At 33.8% G+C, this 16,764-nt stretch overlaps 1 protein-coding gene across 1 annotated transcript in view; it reads right to left on the bottom strand.

The window, feature by feature from the left end:
* The window catches only part of LOC142322811 (PCNA-associated factor-like), a 34,016-nt gene extending 17,551 nt beyond the window's left edge, over nt 1–16,465 (bottom strand). The window contains exons 1-3 of the mRNA XM_075361880.1: nt 15,863–16,465; nt 9,678–9,761; nt 6,978–7,126 (exon numbers count right to left, since the gene is read on the bottom strand). Of these exons, the coding sequence (XP_075217995.1) occupies nt 6,978–7,126; nt 9,678–9,761; nt 15,863–15,896 (267 nt within the window). The 5' untranslated portion in view covers nt 15,897–16,465. The remainder of the gene's footprint in view (nt 1–6,977; nt 7,127–9,677; nt 9,762–15,862) is intronic.
* Between the last annotated feature and the right edge of the window lie 299 nt (nt 16,466–16,764).

The raw sequence follows: 16,764 nt of genomic DNA, 5'->3' as shown, positions 1-16,764 counted from the left end.
AAATTTAACATGATGCTTAATTTCCATACTGGCACATCAAACCAAAAAAAAACATCAATGGCCTTAATCAGTTAACACTTATTTCTTTAGTGATGTCTTTATTTTTAACCTTTAGCACATAAGATCATCTTAACCTTAGTCCAACATCAAGTATTAGAGCTTCTGTAACTGCTTTGTATATTATTCCTATCCTTTGGAATGGAATGCAAAGTTGGCGGGAGTTTAAAGATTCTCCTTACGGATCGCAGAACCTGGACAGAGTCCCTTGCTACTGGATGATTCTATCGGGCGTGTTTTTAAAGGTTTATTTTAGGTGACGGGTCTAATTTTTCAATTTTTGTCTTATTTAATATTTTGTGTTTTTAAGGACGGATTTAATTGCATTCCAATCCGTTGTTAAACCAGCGTTATCGAACCCATTTTATGGGCCGACCGCGGAAGGCTAGGCTTATGAAACCTGTCCTCCTGACATAATTCCCCTTCAGACCGTCCACTGAAGTCCTTTCGGTGCTAACGCTTCATAGGCTAGCAGGAATACGCCACAACGGGGCACTAACTGTATAGAGGGAGCCCTTCTCCGGAGGAGTCGCAATTGCTGATTTAAATTAATTTAAATGTAAGTTTTAAAGGGAGAGGTTGAGTAGAAGCTTCCAGCCATCCACTTCTGTGATGGCTGCCTTTCGGGACGCATCTCTGCTGGGCTTCCTATCCTTTTAATCAGTCACTTTCACTCCACAATTCTATAACTTGTTCTTCTCACTCTGAGAATGCCACTAGCAGTAATTGATCTAGCACTTTATACATATCTATTAATTATCTTCTTTTTTCTAACTGTCTACCTTCTTTCTTCTTGAATACATCTATAGATCTTTCTCAGTATCTGGTTCTTAAATGCAAAGTTTTTAATTTTCATTTAAATTTAAGAATCACATTTCTGTTCACAAGGCTATTGTTCTTACTTAAAATCTTTACAACAAAGTTTTAGGTTTATCATATTATATTGCACAGTTCAAAATGTAAATCCTCTTTTGATGTATGATTTTCATTATTAAAATTAAGTTTCAAAATTCGTATTCCTTCAGATGTTCTTTATATAATTTTTTATAATTGACTGTAACTAAAATATTAAAATTTGTTAAGTTTTGTATCTCACAAGTGATTTTAAAAATTCCTTTTAATTTTTCTATATTTGTATATGGTAGTTAGGAGACAGTATGAAGAAAGCAATACGTTACTGAGTCGAGTGGGAGACTTCACAGTGAATAAATGTGTTTGTATACTGCTCCGCGAGTTATTATTATTAGTTTGGTTTTACGGTTAATTTTTTAGATTTGGCTATTGGATACATAAGAGGATTGGTTTCTGGACTTGGACTACCACTTTTTAAGAGTTTACGGATACGGACTTACCCAGCTTTTGTGTTTTTTGAGTTTAAACAATAACTTACTCGTATGGTGTTTTTTACCTGTTATATTACTTTTTATAATAGGTAATATTAAGTTACTGTGTTTTAGTGAACTAGTAGTGTCATCTGAATAACAACAAAGTGAGGTGAAACGCTTTTTTACTAGTTTTTTAAGGTGTATTTGAGGTTAGAATATACACTTTTCAAGCGAATTATTCTAAGTGTTACGACAAGCTACTACAAGTGTGTTAAAAGACGTAAACAAGGACTTAGGAAATTTGAAACTTGTTCTTCATAGACAGGAGAATTTTTCTAAGTCCTACGGGTAGAGTTTTTATAGGGGGAAATCCTTACCAACAATAGCTCCTGAACCACTTATCCTATTTAATTTATTTCTGGACATAAATTCTTTCACAACCTTCCCGACCCTTTGACCCTCCAAATTTTTTTTCGACCCCCCAAAATTTTTTTCTGACCCCATTTTTAGACGAATACATTTTCCTTCCCCCAACACCATCCCAAAAAAATTTGGGGGGCACAAGGTCGTGTGGGTACTCATTGGACTTGGGGTTATCCCCTGAGTGCAACGCCACACAATGAGACGTCGAGGATCGCTTCCTTTGGAAGGGACATCCGGGCAAAGTACTAGCGCGCAGAAACTTCCACATGTGAAGAAAACTGATGTCAAAGGCAAAAAGAGACCCGTCAAGGGTCCTCAGAGGAGGAAGACGTGCTGCCAGAAACATTAGGCAGTCTTATATATCAACTTGGCCTCACAATGGTGGCCTTGACACAACATATGGGTCCTGGCTTGAACAGATACATAGTTACGCATGAAATAGAGTTGAAGAAAATTTACGATGGACTAAATGCATTGACCGAACTGTCTGCACCATTGATCCAAATCACGCAGGCCACGCAGACGGATGTTATCTATAGAGAAGACGACATTGAACAAATGCTCTCTAAAGAACTCACAGACAAAGAGCTCATAGAACTACTTCCAAAGAGATGGCCGAGCGCACTGAGGACTAAATTAAATCTGGTCACTGAATTGCCTTCGGAGGTAGGTGACACCTGCAGTTTGAGCGACATCAGCAGAGTCCATGTGATTGACGACGACGAGTCCAGAAAACCTAAATACAAGGCTGGAGATATCTTAAAAGACGAGCAATCTGTATTGGGTGAACAAACAGAGGTGAGACGAAGCAAGTATAGAATATTTTATGATTCTAACATGGATGACAAAAATACAATTTAATATTATATTAAAAGCTTTGAGGAGAATCTCGAGTAAACCTACTAATTTGTCCTATATAGTGCCGAACAATAACATCGGCAATTATATGAAGAAGATTGTATCGTACTTGAATAGGGAAAAAGAGCACACATAAAAGTTTTGACCCTACATACTGATGGGACTGCCACGCAGGTCAGGCCTGGACAAATACGTATCAAGAAGGCTACTCCACCTGCGGAGGATAGTAGGACAATAGTAGTTAGGTCTGAGGGCAAAACATATGCAGAGCTCCTGGGAGCAATGAAGACGGCTGTAGCTAGAGACGACGTTAAAGATGTAATCTCATTAAAAAAGGGAAAAAACGAAGAGGTTCTGGTCAGAATACAGGGCTCAAAACGTGCTGCAGAGTTTTTGAGTATACTGAAAGATAAGGTGGCGGATCTAAAAGTGGATCTGAAGACTAGAGATGGTCGGCGTACGACTGTTCATATTAGGGATGTCGAGAGCGACACCACTGAGGAGGAAATTTTGGCCGCAATTACGGCAAGGATTGGCGATACTGACGAGGTTAAGATCTCTTCTATAAGACCAGGTTTTGCTGAAACCAAAAATGTGACGGTGATTACATCCTACAAGGCAGCCTGTAAAATGGTAGAACAACAGTTATGAATAGGCTGGGTAAATTGTAGAGCTTTTATACGTGAAGAAGGGGAGAAATGTTTTAGATGCTGGGGCACTGGCAATCGACATCAGGATTGTAAAGGCCCGGATAGAACTAACCTCTGCTTTAATTGTGGTGGAAAAGGGCACCTGATAGCTAACTGCCAGGAACCTAAGAAATGTCTTACATGTAATAGTCAAGAACACAGAACAGGGGCTTGGCAGTGTATTAAAAAACCAGAATGCTTAGAATACTGCAGGCTAACGTCAACAGGAGTACGCTGTCTCACAATCTAGTCTCCAGAATAGTTGCGGAAAAGAATGCTGACTTTTTGGTTATCACCGAGCCGAATGTCTATGAGGCTGCAAGATCCGGATGGCAGACAGACACGGAGGGAGACGTAGCTTTTAAGGATATCAGCCACAGAATTGCATGGAGACTAAGTTACAGAGGCAAGGGCATAGTGGCGGTAGAGACGTCTATGGCGCTAATTGTGGGCGTATATATATATATATATCACCTAATGTTGATTGTAGAGTATTTAACAGTTCACTTGATGTGCTGCAAAATGTAGTTAACAACACAGATAAAAAGATTATTATGCTTGGTGATGTCAACAGCAGATTGGTGGCAACCGGCGGTCGACGCATGAATAAAAGAAGAGAATTGTTAACTGAACTTATGGAGACCGTTGGTTGCCATTATATAAATGATTATACACCAACCTTTGAGGTCAGGAGTCACACCTCCATTCTTGACCTAGCAATTTTGGATAACAGATGGAGGAGCCAACAGTGGAACTGGGAGATCCTCCAGCAGGACATAGCAAGCGACCATTATGCCACGATGTTGATTCTAGAGGAAATTAGTTTCAAGAGTAATGATCAAACTCCTGTACTTAGATTTTCCGTTGATCAAATAGACGTGATAACCAACGGAGTGGCTGCCAGACTGTCAACGATGGAGAACTTTGCGCCAGAAGCATTGTCTAACATTATCAAGCAGGAAATGGACAGGGAGTCACGTAATGGAGTCAAAAAGCATATGGTTTATTGGTGGACAAGAGAGATAGCGTACCTGAGGCAGACGTTACAAGCTAAAAGACGCATCAAACAAAGACTCAGACTAGTAGGTGGGCAGAGATATCAGGAAGCATCCATTAAATACATTGATGCTAGAAGAGCCCTTAATAGAACAATAAGGAGAGAAAAAAGAGAGCATTGGGTAGGTTATGTGCTGATTTAGATAACGATCCATGGGGGATGGCCCACAAAATTATTACTAAAAGATTTGGAAGATATCTCCCCGTTCTTACAAAAGAATGCGCCAAAGCACAAATACTCAGTCTTTTTCCTCGCATGACGGTTGAGGAGAGTATCCCTACTGAGTGTGACAGTAGACGATTTTCCTTAAGTGAGCTGCAATGTGGTGGGGGCATGTTGGCCGTTAAGAAAAGTCCAGGACCGGACAAGATTCCAGCGGCAATCATCAAGAGCCTTATTAAAAAAGCGCCATGGGAAATGCTTGAGGTGGCCAGCCACGGGCTGATTAATAAATCTTTCAGGAGTGTTGGAAGGAGGCTAGGGTTGTCTTCTTGCCCAAGAACACAGGTATTGGGGGACAACCGACCTTCAGACCTTTGAGCCTTCTCAACACGATGGGGAAGGTTGTTGAAAAAATCCTGGCTGGCCGCATTGTGCAGGAGGTGGAGGAGGGTGCTGGAATTAGTGCAAATCAATATGGTTTTTGGAGAGGTAGATCCACCGTACATGCTATCAACAGAGTAGTGAACTGGGCTGATGAAGCTAAAAGCGGCACTAGGCGAACAAGAAGTATTACTCTACTTGTTTCTCTCGATGTGAAGAATGCGTTTGGATCCATCGCATGGAAACATATAAATACAGCACTGGTAGAGAAAGGAATTAGTCCATACTTGCGGAGACAGGTAGAGGAGTATCTCAGAGATCGAAGGTGTGCAGTCAGTGCACAAGAAGAAGAGGTACTTTTTAGCATGTGCGGTGGTGTGCCACAAGGCTCAGTGCTCGGTCCACTGTCATGGGTCCTGGTCTTTGATGGAGTCCTCCAGCAGACATACCCTGAAGGGGTTCAGCTTTTGGCTTACGCTGATGACTCATTCAGGCCAAAACAATTGATGAGGTAAAGGATAAGGCAAATTCAGCACTCGAAATAGTCGGTAGATGGCTGCATTCAAGAGGACTACAGCTCTTGGTGGATAAGTGCAAATATATCAAATTTACCGGTAGAAGGGTGTTGGAACCAGTGGCTATGTATATATATATAAGGTAATAACATTGCTGAAGTTCAGGTATTGAGATACTTGGGAGTTACTCTGCAAAGAAATTGTCGTTTTACTGAACATGTGTTGAACGTCTGTCATAGCGCAGAGAAAACGATTAAAAGCTTGAACATTATTACGTCAAAGCACAGAGCTCCTAGGGTATCGAAAAGGAGACTACTTGCAACAACCGTAGTCTCATCGATTTTGTATGCGGTTCCTGCATGGTGGCCCGCTATGACTATTAACAGGAACAAGGACAGATTAAAAAAGATACACAGGAGGGTATTGCTTGGAGTAGCATCCGCTTACCGAACGGTCTCGTATGAGGCCCTCTGTGTGCTTTCTGGTGTGCCCCCTATTGATCTCATTGCTAGACACAGGGTTGAGAGGTTTTTAGGACGTGTGGATAATGAAGTCAGACAAGATATTAATAATATATGGCAGGAAAGATGGACCAGATCCTTGATTCCTGATATAGTTAGACGGATAGGCAGACGCCACGGAGAAATAGATTACCACATCACACAGTTTTTAACTGGCCATGGGTGCTTTGCCTTTGTGGAGGTATTCATTAAATACCTCCACAAAGTTGGCAAAAGAGATCAACCTACTTGCATGTATTGTAATGAATGTGACGATATAGAGCATACTTTCCTGAATTGCCAAAAATGACAAATGCTAAGATACAATGCTGGTATTGACGGAAAGACTCCGAGAGAGATAATAGATCATATGCTCAGTAGGGTAGAGAATTGGAGAAAGGTTGTAGAGTTCATAAGGTCAGTCCTTAAACAAAAAATTATAGATGAAAGGAATATGGGTTTTTAGATTGAAGTTTGGGTGGACAGCCTCAGTGGTGAGAGCCAGCATGCTGAGGTGTACTGGTTTTGATGAGCCGCTGAGGACTCCTTAGGTTAACTGTTAGGTTTTCTTAACTAAGTTAAAAAAGGGAAAAAATCTCAAAAGAGCCAACAGGTAGGCCTGACCTGCCATGCCGGTATATAGCCGGTAGGTGGGGAAGGCCTATTAGAGTAACGGACACTCCCCTGGGTGGCGTAATACCATCAAGTCGGTCCAAAAAAAAAAATAAATAAATATGTTATTGGTCTAACTGATATCCTTCTGAACAACTTTACATATATAACCAAATTAAAAAACTTCATACAAAGGAAGAATAAATTAAACATAATGTAATATTCATGAGAAATCACCTGGAAATTAGATTTAACAATTAAAGAAATAAAAAAAATTTGTCTCTGCATATTGGTATAAATAGCAGTATAAAATATATAAAGAAATATGTAAGGGCAAGTTTTAAATCTGTTGTAAACAATAATGAAAGAATAAAATTATATTTTTATTTCAAACTCACCTCTTTACAACTTGAACCCCTGCCACTATTGCTTGCTTCTCCATTAGCTTGATTATCATCATCTGATGATGCAGGAAAGAAGCAAGTAATTGATTTTTGCCAAGCTGGTGTCTCACGAGGGCAATATGGATTACCCCCAGAATATTTATCTGTAAATAAATACAATCTGATTTGCAAAGAAATTTTTACTATTTAAATAGGAAACATGATAAGAATAAATCCATTTGTACTATGGGTAGGGTTGTTTTTTTAAGTTTTAATGGAAATCCCTCATTCATTTTTTTGTAAATGTGTTGTATGATTTACTTTTATTATTAGAGATAGATATTAAATTATTACAAAACATTTATGCATCATAAATAATTCTTTCATAAATGCTCATTTACAATGCATTAAGTAATTTAGGAAGTTAACAGACAAATTAAATTTCAATATTTCATGAATATTCCTAAGTAGAATGCTAGATTTTGCAATTTTTTAAGTAATCAACACATTTTTGTTATGTTTAATATGTGTTTTATTCACTAATGGTCAGCTATAAAGTCCTATTGAAATGTATTCAGAAAATTATTAAATTAAATTTTTCAGCAAACATTGTTATTATCTTTTATTCTTTATCCATTCATAAGAGTAAAAAAATCATTATCCCACCACATACTTTCACTAATTGATTCTACAAATTAGCAGCTGTGTTATATAACACTATAGTCTACACAAAGCCCAGAAATTATGTTTAGTTAAATTTGTAAAAATACTGCCCAATAAAAGTGACAAAAATACATGTAATTCTAACTGGTTGGAGACAGAAAAATTTAACCTAGCTACCTCAACCAAGTCAACAGCTTTCATTCATCAAAAGCCATTAATTTAAAAAGATCAATATTAAAATCAATACTTATAATATTGAATTCATTAGGAATTTTTAAAATATTTTAAATACTTGTACTTGGAAAGGTTTCAAAAGTATCCGATCTATAAAATATTATATAATTTTTATACCACGAGGTATAGTTCATAAAAGGTAAGAACACTTACCTATTTGTCGGAAATATTTTCAGAGCATTAGCTCCATACCTCAGTAGACTTATTTATAAAACAAACAAAATTAAATATATTATCTTTAGAAATATATAATATATAATCAAAAAATATCAAAAATATCAGCATGTACATACTGTTGCCATATTTTAAAATATCTTATACTCACTATTGCACAATACAGAATAGTATTATCAAATCATTTAATCATTGTCAGGTCCACCAAATTTATCAATTTATCAAATTAATGTTTATTATATATTATATATATTATATAAGTTTATATTAATTTTTACATTTATAAATATTTTTCCAACATATAAATTTAAATCTATTTATCAATAAATTTTCTCAAAATCAGATGTTAACTACAGCAAAACATTCAAAAATTAATTTCTTTTGAGAATGAATGGTAAATGACAATTTATCAAAGCAAGTTATTAATAAAAACTGATACTGTATTTTTAAATTTTATAAAAAAATGTTGGCAATTTTACAAGTTTATAGATCTATACTGGGCTCTTTATCAGTCAGTAGTTTCTAAAACAAGTGAACAAGTTGTTGTTCACAACTTTCTTGTGAAAATCAGAGACAAGAACATCACACCCTCAAATCAGAAACCTTCAAATTACAACATTTCATTTTCCAGAGTATTCAAAAGGCCAAAAATTAAAATACATGTTCTCAAGATTAAATAAAAAATTAGAATTCTTATAACTGGAATGAAAAGCATAGAAGCAATAAAAACAAACCAAATTAAAATAACAGAAAATATATTTTTAAAAACTACTTAAACACAGATAACAAAAAACAAAAACAAAATAGATTACTAACTTTTTAATGAATACTAAACTATACTTTTTGACAATCTGAGATCTGATTTCACTTTATATAAACAACAGATTATACAAACAAGCTCAATGAAAACCAGTACTCAAGCAGACACCTCTAAGCAGTTAAATAGTTTATATAAAAGCATAATTATGTTTAAATGTATGTTACACAAGAGTAAGATTTTCCAATACAACAGAAAACCAGAAATATATAATCCTCTTCTATTAAATAATCTGAGTATAAAATATATGATATATGTCCAATATGATAATGATTGAAGAAATATCAACTACACTAATGAAATGAATTATTTTGAAATTTATACACAAACTAAACTTTACAAAAACAAAATTCCAATATTTAATGAATAAACATAACACAAGTTAACTATATTATTCAAAAACATACTAAATGGATTTTCTAATCACTTATAAGTCAAGCATCTGCAACATCACTATAAGAATTGCATTGTAGTTCTTAAAAGATCTTCTGGGTAAGTTTTTCACATATTCAGTAAGCAAATCACAGTTAATATTTTATAAAAAGTAATATAGTTTCTGCAAATAGAAACCTATAAGAATAGTCAAAACTTATAACTGATCACAGCAACCTTTAATAAAGTCAGATAAATTTACACATTTCACTCAACTCACTTCAAGCAAATAGAAAGTGGAGGAGCATTACTCCTGCACTTCTTTGTTATCACTTTAATGCTAGTGAATAAAAATAAATAAAAAAATTTTAAAAACCCAGAATACATCTAAATTTTATTACAAACTGAATGAAATTTTAATGTAATAGCATTCTTAAAAATATAGACAAACTTACTATTTTTGTCAGATGCTGATCCTTTATCATATGAAGACATGGCATCTGAATTGCTTATCTTCCTAGTAGCCTTGCCTCCAGAAACTGTAAAGAAACAACAGAATTTCCATTACAAAAAACTGAGCAAAAACTCAATTAGACATACTGAAATCTTTCCGATAAATTAATATGTACTTAACAGCTGCATGAAAATGTACAAAAATAAGTAGAAAAAACTTTTAATGAAAATATCAATTAAAATCATTACTAAAAAAAAAACCCAAAAATAATCACCTACAATGTACTTCTAGAGCAGGTACTATTACTATAGTAATGTAGATTTGATTTTGAAGAATAGGAAGCCTGCCTTACCTGGTAGTCAATTTAGCCAGTAACTGCTTTTTATGCAAAACCCTGCACAGAAAATAGTCCTTGAGTAGTCCACAGGTACAGAGATACATAATTCTCTTGAGTTACAATAAAAAAGTAGCTGCCTTACAGGCTAAAAATTGCCAACATAATGCTGCAAAGAGCCAAGGCAGCAACTGAAACCAATTTCTGTGTCACTGATCCAAGGAAGAAGGAAAGAGAAAAGAAAAAGAAGGGAATGACTGCCCATAAGGAGATTGCTTCTGATCAAGATAATGAAGTCTTACCAAAAAATCCTAGTAAAGTAATATTCAACATTTTTGAGGCTGTTTTAATTATAACAGAACTTATAAATATCACTTAGCTCTTGATCGTAGCTAAAATTTTTAGGGAAAATTGGTTTAGTGTTCCAGGATAGAATAGCTATTTTGAACTCAGGTATTTCTAAGAACATCAATAATATCACAGTACTACTCTATGAACATAATAGATAAATCACCACCTGGAAATGAAATTTTACAGAAGATATGAATCTGCTGTTATAAAATGTCCAGAAGTAAAAGTTTATTTCATTACGACACAATTAAGAAAAATTGAATAAAAATAAAAACTACAAAACAGACCGCACCAAAATAGATACTGAGCTAGCTGGTATTTCTTGTTCAGTAAGTTACCAACTAACTAGCATTTTATATTTTTATCAATCTTAGATAAGATAAATTATTTAATTATTCATAAATATTTTGGCACTGATTATGATTCATAAAAATAAAAAAATGTAATTCTTCTGGGAGATTAAAATTTTTTAAATCTATAAGAATTTTAACAATCAATTTATTTAAAATGTTTAAATGCATCTTTAAAAAACAATATTACTGTCAATTATTTCTTTAATAGTTTTTTAAATAATATGCATTCTATTGCAATTAATGCCTTCAGGATATTACTTTATTCAATACTAATTTTATTTATTTAGTGTCTTTATGTATTTGCTTTACTAATATTTCACATATATATATATATTTTTTTTTTGTGTATTAATATGGTCTTTGAGCATCCATACCAGAAAGCTTCTACTTTCCACCTTCAGAACAGCATCCATTCTCTACATTAGGAGCAGTTGCAAATATCATATGTCCCCCGTATTAGGCATTTCTGATATACAAACGAAGGCAACAGAATAGTACAACCTTATGATTTTCATAAGTTTTAGCATCACAATAGCATGTTCTGTTAAATGTTTCAAGATCACTTCCCATTTGGATCTCCAGCAGTAGCAAGATGAGAAGCTGTGGTAATAAGCTGTTAAAAAGGAGTCAACAAAAGGCAGAAAGAAGAAACAGACTGCCACATGGAATGTACAAACACTTCTGTAAGCAGGTAAGTTAAAAAATCTAAAAAGAGATGAAATGAACAGTGGGTATAATTACATAAGCAAATGAAATGAGAAGGAAAAAATGAGGTTGAGTTTGATGATTTTGCAATGTACTCTTCAGGAAATAAGAAAACGGCTTAGGAATCAGACTAAACAAATAGAGAAATGTGCACAATAGAAAAATTTTATTAATCACAAAAATAACTACTGTCACAATAGGCATGACTCAAAGGATTTTCCTTTTAATATAAATATACTTCTCAACTAGTTAATATGAAGAAAGTGCAAATTAAAGATCTCTATGGATAGAGAAAATTATGGAATAACAAGATAAAGATTGAATTAAACAAGATAATAATGGAGGATTGGAATATGATACAGTAGAGAAAGGTTTATTGAATTTACAAGGAAAATAAAATGTGCATAATAAACATATGCACAAATGATTTAAAATCATAAAATACTATATACAAAGAAATCATTACATAAACACAGAAAAAACATAACGCTCTGCGTGTACAGAAATCACCAAATGAAAACAGATAACAAATCAACTAATTATAATCACGGAAGATTCAGAAATACAATAAAAAAGGTACATTAATTGCCAAAACCCAATATTAATAGTGATCATATACTGGTAGTGGAAATGTACTGAGGAAATATGTAAAGAGCAAAGTAATAAGAAATACATTTTATTCTGATAAAAATAACAGGAAAAGTGGTAGTAGGGGAGAAGTTAATTAAAGAAAGCAACAGAACAAATGAATTTTGCATGTATATTGACTACAATTCTACATAAGCAGCAGCAGAACAATTTTATTTACTAAAGGAAGAAAAATACAGATCTGGTAACGGATTACCACAGATAATTGAAAAAAAAGGACAGACAAAAATTCAGGTATAATGGATAAAGGTAAAAGGTTTTACAGAAAAATGAATAATACATTAAGAACAACACAAAAAGCAAAGGAAAAATAGCAGGCAGATAAATGCTTAAACATTAAACCTTTCTAAATGATTTAGAAATACAAAGATGTTAGGATCTAATATATAAAAGTATTAAAAAATAAGCAAGAGATAAGTGGACTAAGAGTACAAACTAAAAAAATTGCCAGAAGAGGTAGCAAACTGTCAAACAAAAAGGAAGAGATACTTATATGGTGGAATAATAGAAGACTTATAAGAATCCAGCAGAAAGCCAAATGATATCCCCACAAAAGTTCTGGATAAGATGGGAAGGATGAACAGTTGAAGAAGCAACAATTGTAAAATCTTAAGTTATATAAATAAAATATACAAATAATTGAAAAGCTGTAAACATAGATGAACTGCTGATAGAAGTGAATAAATGTCTGAACAAAGAAAAAATATGAATGATTGTGAAATTGTACTATGTGAACTACAACAGTGGAATATGAGAAAAAGGATTTCTTCAATCATAATTCCAACTGCAAGAAGCCATGGTGCAATAGTGTCAATATCACTGGACAAATTAGTTTAATTTAACATTTAGTGAAGTATCTTCTAATTAATTTAACTTTCAGTGAAGTCTAGTGGTAATTTATGACTATATAACATCCCAACCCCGTAGAAGAAGACACCCGCCTTGTAATGCTTCCAGTCGCCACACCAACCTCCCCATTCCTAGCCCTGATGGGCTTTAACGGGAGGCGTCTTTCACCCTCTAACTTTTTACATCTCATAGTAATAAGCCAGGCCTCAATGAGATGCCACCGATATAAATGCCTTGGTAGACATTTACATCAGTAATTTTTAAACTCAGCTTTTGCCTTCACTGCAGGCCTCATCCGGACATCTTGAATGTCCTACATTGTTGCCCTACTAATAAACTACAGTGGTCATAAAGTCCCTTCCATGATAAAATATATAGGTTGGTAGATAATATAGTATGTATTCAGATGATTGTAAAGGTTAATCAGCTGCTTTCATTTACAAAATTAAACTGCCATATATTAGAACTTCTTGTAATTTTCATGGGTTCAGTGAGAATTTTGATTTGTGCAGTATTAAATTAAAGATACCAGCAAGTATTCAACTGAATAGACTTGTGGCTAGAGCTTGGGTGCAAGAACAAACAAATAAATTAAAACTATGGAAACATAAGAGACAGATTCACTCAGGATTTTAGTAAGAAGACTCAATCAGTAATAACACTCCAAAAGTGGGGGAAAACCTTTTCCATTGGGACAGTCCCTGATTTGAAACAATCTGGATGTTCTTCCAGCCAATTGAATAGCTCTGATATTCTTTTGAAATCGTATTTATGTTCTCTTAAATCAACCAGGAAAAGAACTTCAGAACTAAATATTCCCAGTTCAACACTTCAGAAAATAATAATAAAAGATCTCAGGTTTAAGCTTTCTGACCAGTCAAAATTAATAAAAATGAGAAGTAGTTACAGCCCATATTAAATATGAAAAAAAAATTATACGAAACAATAATTTTGAAAATTATCTTGAAATAATAAATACATAAAATTACTACGGGATACAATAACAAAATTTAGGAGTTAAATGACACATTTGAGAATATATAAATACCAGATAAATGAAGATTTCAAATATTCTGATTAAGTATAAATATATTTTAAAAGTTTCAAGAGTTTAGTACTGCTTTACAAAGAAGTTTCTTAATTTAATTAGTCTGACGATCTTTTGCACTAATTTAATTAATAAAAAGCAGTAACAGAAGAGTAACAAGTTTTTTTATAGACCACGTTCATTGACGAACAAGATGAAACATTATAACAATAATTGAATTATTTAAAAAATAAATCAAATCACTTTCAAGAAACTTGAAGATGCGTTTCCTAAAAAAATTTTTGCAGCTAATTACGTGACTTCACCAGCATTGCAGTTGATGGCACTGTTAAGAAACTTCTTTAGTATGAGGTCAAAAATATTTTTATGTCATGTTTGTTCATAAAATATATTGTTTTTGTCACATTTAGTGAAATAAAAATATTTAATTGTTAAGTGTGTTAGGCTTACAGCTTATATGCTCTTCATGTAAAATTGACATCTTGTGATAAATCTTTTTGTAACCTGTTTTTATGAGAGGATTAACAAAAAGAAATTCTGTTAACAGCTTGCATGTTTTCTTCGAATCTGTGAACAAATATACGTCCAGTCTGCCCAATGTAGTTTTCAGTACAACCAACACTGTAATTTTCACACAATGGAATGGTGTTTGTCACACTGTATATTCTGTTACTTCACTGTAAAATCTTATACATTTTATTTGCCAAACTGAAAGCAATGCAATAACCTTCTTTTCATAAAATATTGGCAATTTCGGAGGATTTTTGGTCAACAATACTACAATCTTATCAGATCTACAAACAAGTTCTCTCATTTATAGCATCCTGGCTGGAATATTTTTACAACATTTATAAAGAGACATTCATAATATAGAATGAGAAACATGAAATAAAATATTACACTAGTAATACAATTTAATAATTACATCATACTGCTGCTCAGATACATAAAACTGTGACAATGTTATATATTTCTCAATCATCAAAAAATTACTCCAAACTTATACTTCACAAAATAATGTGAATCAACGAACAAATCATCTCACCATTTAAAAAACAAAAAGCACAAACTAAAAATATACAGAAAATACAACTGACACTGATCCAAAAACATTTACCACCATAAACAGCGGCCAATTTACACATGTAACACTGCCAAATACAAATACCCTTCTCAACTAAAAATGAGGTCAATACATCAAGACAAAATCAATATTATTAAACAAAATAGGACATCTGACAAAATCAAATGAGTAAACATAATATAGATAAAATATATTGTTTTTCTCTATACTAAGGAGATTTCCTAACCATTTTAAGACAGGCAGTAGTAATACCAGTTCTACAGAAAACTCTTCAACATAATTAGGAACTACATACCAACTGGTAAAAATTAAATAGCTCAATTCTATTAGATAAATAGCACTTTAAACAGAGGAGACGCATCTGTAAACAACTAAATTTCCTATTTTTAATTTACTTGACCTAAATAATTCAACATAACTCATACTTACAAAAACAAAGATCAGAGTAAATGTGTTTTTTGTACTATTTGTATGGTCCTAACTTGATGAAAGTGCCCTAAGTTTAAAAAAAAATCTATGTACCAAATACACAAAAGCAAATAATAATAATACAAGCGGTAATATAAGCACATATTCAACCATAATACTAGCTCAATTTGGTTGACTGCACTAACCGAACAATTTTCCATATATTAATATGCAAACTACACAATATTTTGAAGATCATATAGTATACACAATATTAACGCTACTAATTATAGTTGTACAAAATAAAAATAAAAAACACTGAGTTGAAATAACAAAATTAGTGTTTTGCAAATTCACAATATGAAATGATATTACTGCTACTCTACCTTACCGTGAATAACCTTACCTTTTACAGACGCAGTGTCTCTAGTGCGAACCATATTTCTAAAGATTCAGTCTCGTAAATAAATCAACAAAAGAAATATTTAGAACACAATCTTATAATGTATGTATAAATATATATTGTCAACTAACACCACCGAACAAAACTTACAAAAACGTCGTTAACGTCAATAAACGACCGTAAAAATTGTTTTCCCGCCGAAACCATGAATTTCTTACTTCGTTTCCAGTCTGGCCAAACCAATGAAGTAGAAAATTATCTAATTTGAGTTACACAAAAAACGTGAAAACATAAAAATATACACTTTAGTAAAATTCGTCAGGTTAATGCATCAAATTTTCTTATACAGGCTTTTTAATTTCACACCAAGACGTAAATTGGTTTGATTGGCATTTCTCCTGCTACCACATCATTCGGTCGCCCTAAAGCAGAAGACCGAATGTCTGTGCCACAAACGGCTACTGAGTCTAGAAACAGTTTAGCGCTCAGTGTCTAAATAGCTCCTAGAGCTTACCTAACAGCATGGACGGACTCAGCTCGGTGCCACATATCACTAGATTACGTGTCCCAACCACTCACTTGTCATATATTTACTAAAATGGGTAGGCGCACCCCGTCAATTACTAAAAATATATATGACATCCATAAATTAAAATTTACTTCGTCTAGACAGAAATTCGCTGCCACGCATAGGTCGCTGAATGCCAGCAAGAACCTGTCCACCATTTTATAGCGCTTGGAGCCATAATAATTGTCTGGTGGTCAGTCATACTCAGGATTAACTTCCCACGGCAACGGGGTAAGAGTCTTTCCCTTAAGTAAACTACGGATGCCTATGCCAGTTGAACAAAGCAACCGCATCTAGGAACCCACATGGCCCGACAATGCGGCTCTAGTCACATTGA

Source organism: Lycorma delicatula, chromosome 4, assembly GCF_047948215.1.
Source record: "Lycorma delicatula isolate Av1 chromosome 4, ASM4794821v1, whole genome shotgun sequence".
In the NCBI taxonomy this organism is placed as follows: Eukaryota; Metazoa; Arthropoda; class Insecta; order Hemiptera; family Fulgoridae; genus Lycorma; species Lycorma delicatula.
The sequence above is the reverse complement of the archived record's forward strand: the minus strand, read 5'-3'. Positions and strand labels throughout refer to the sequence as shown.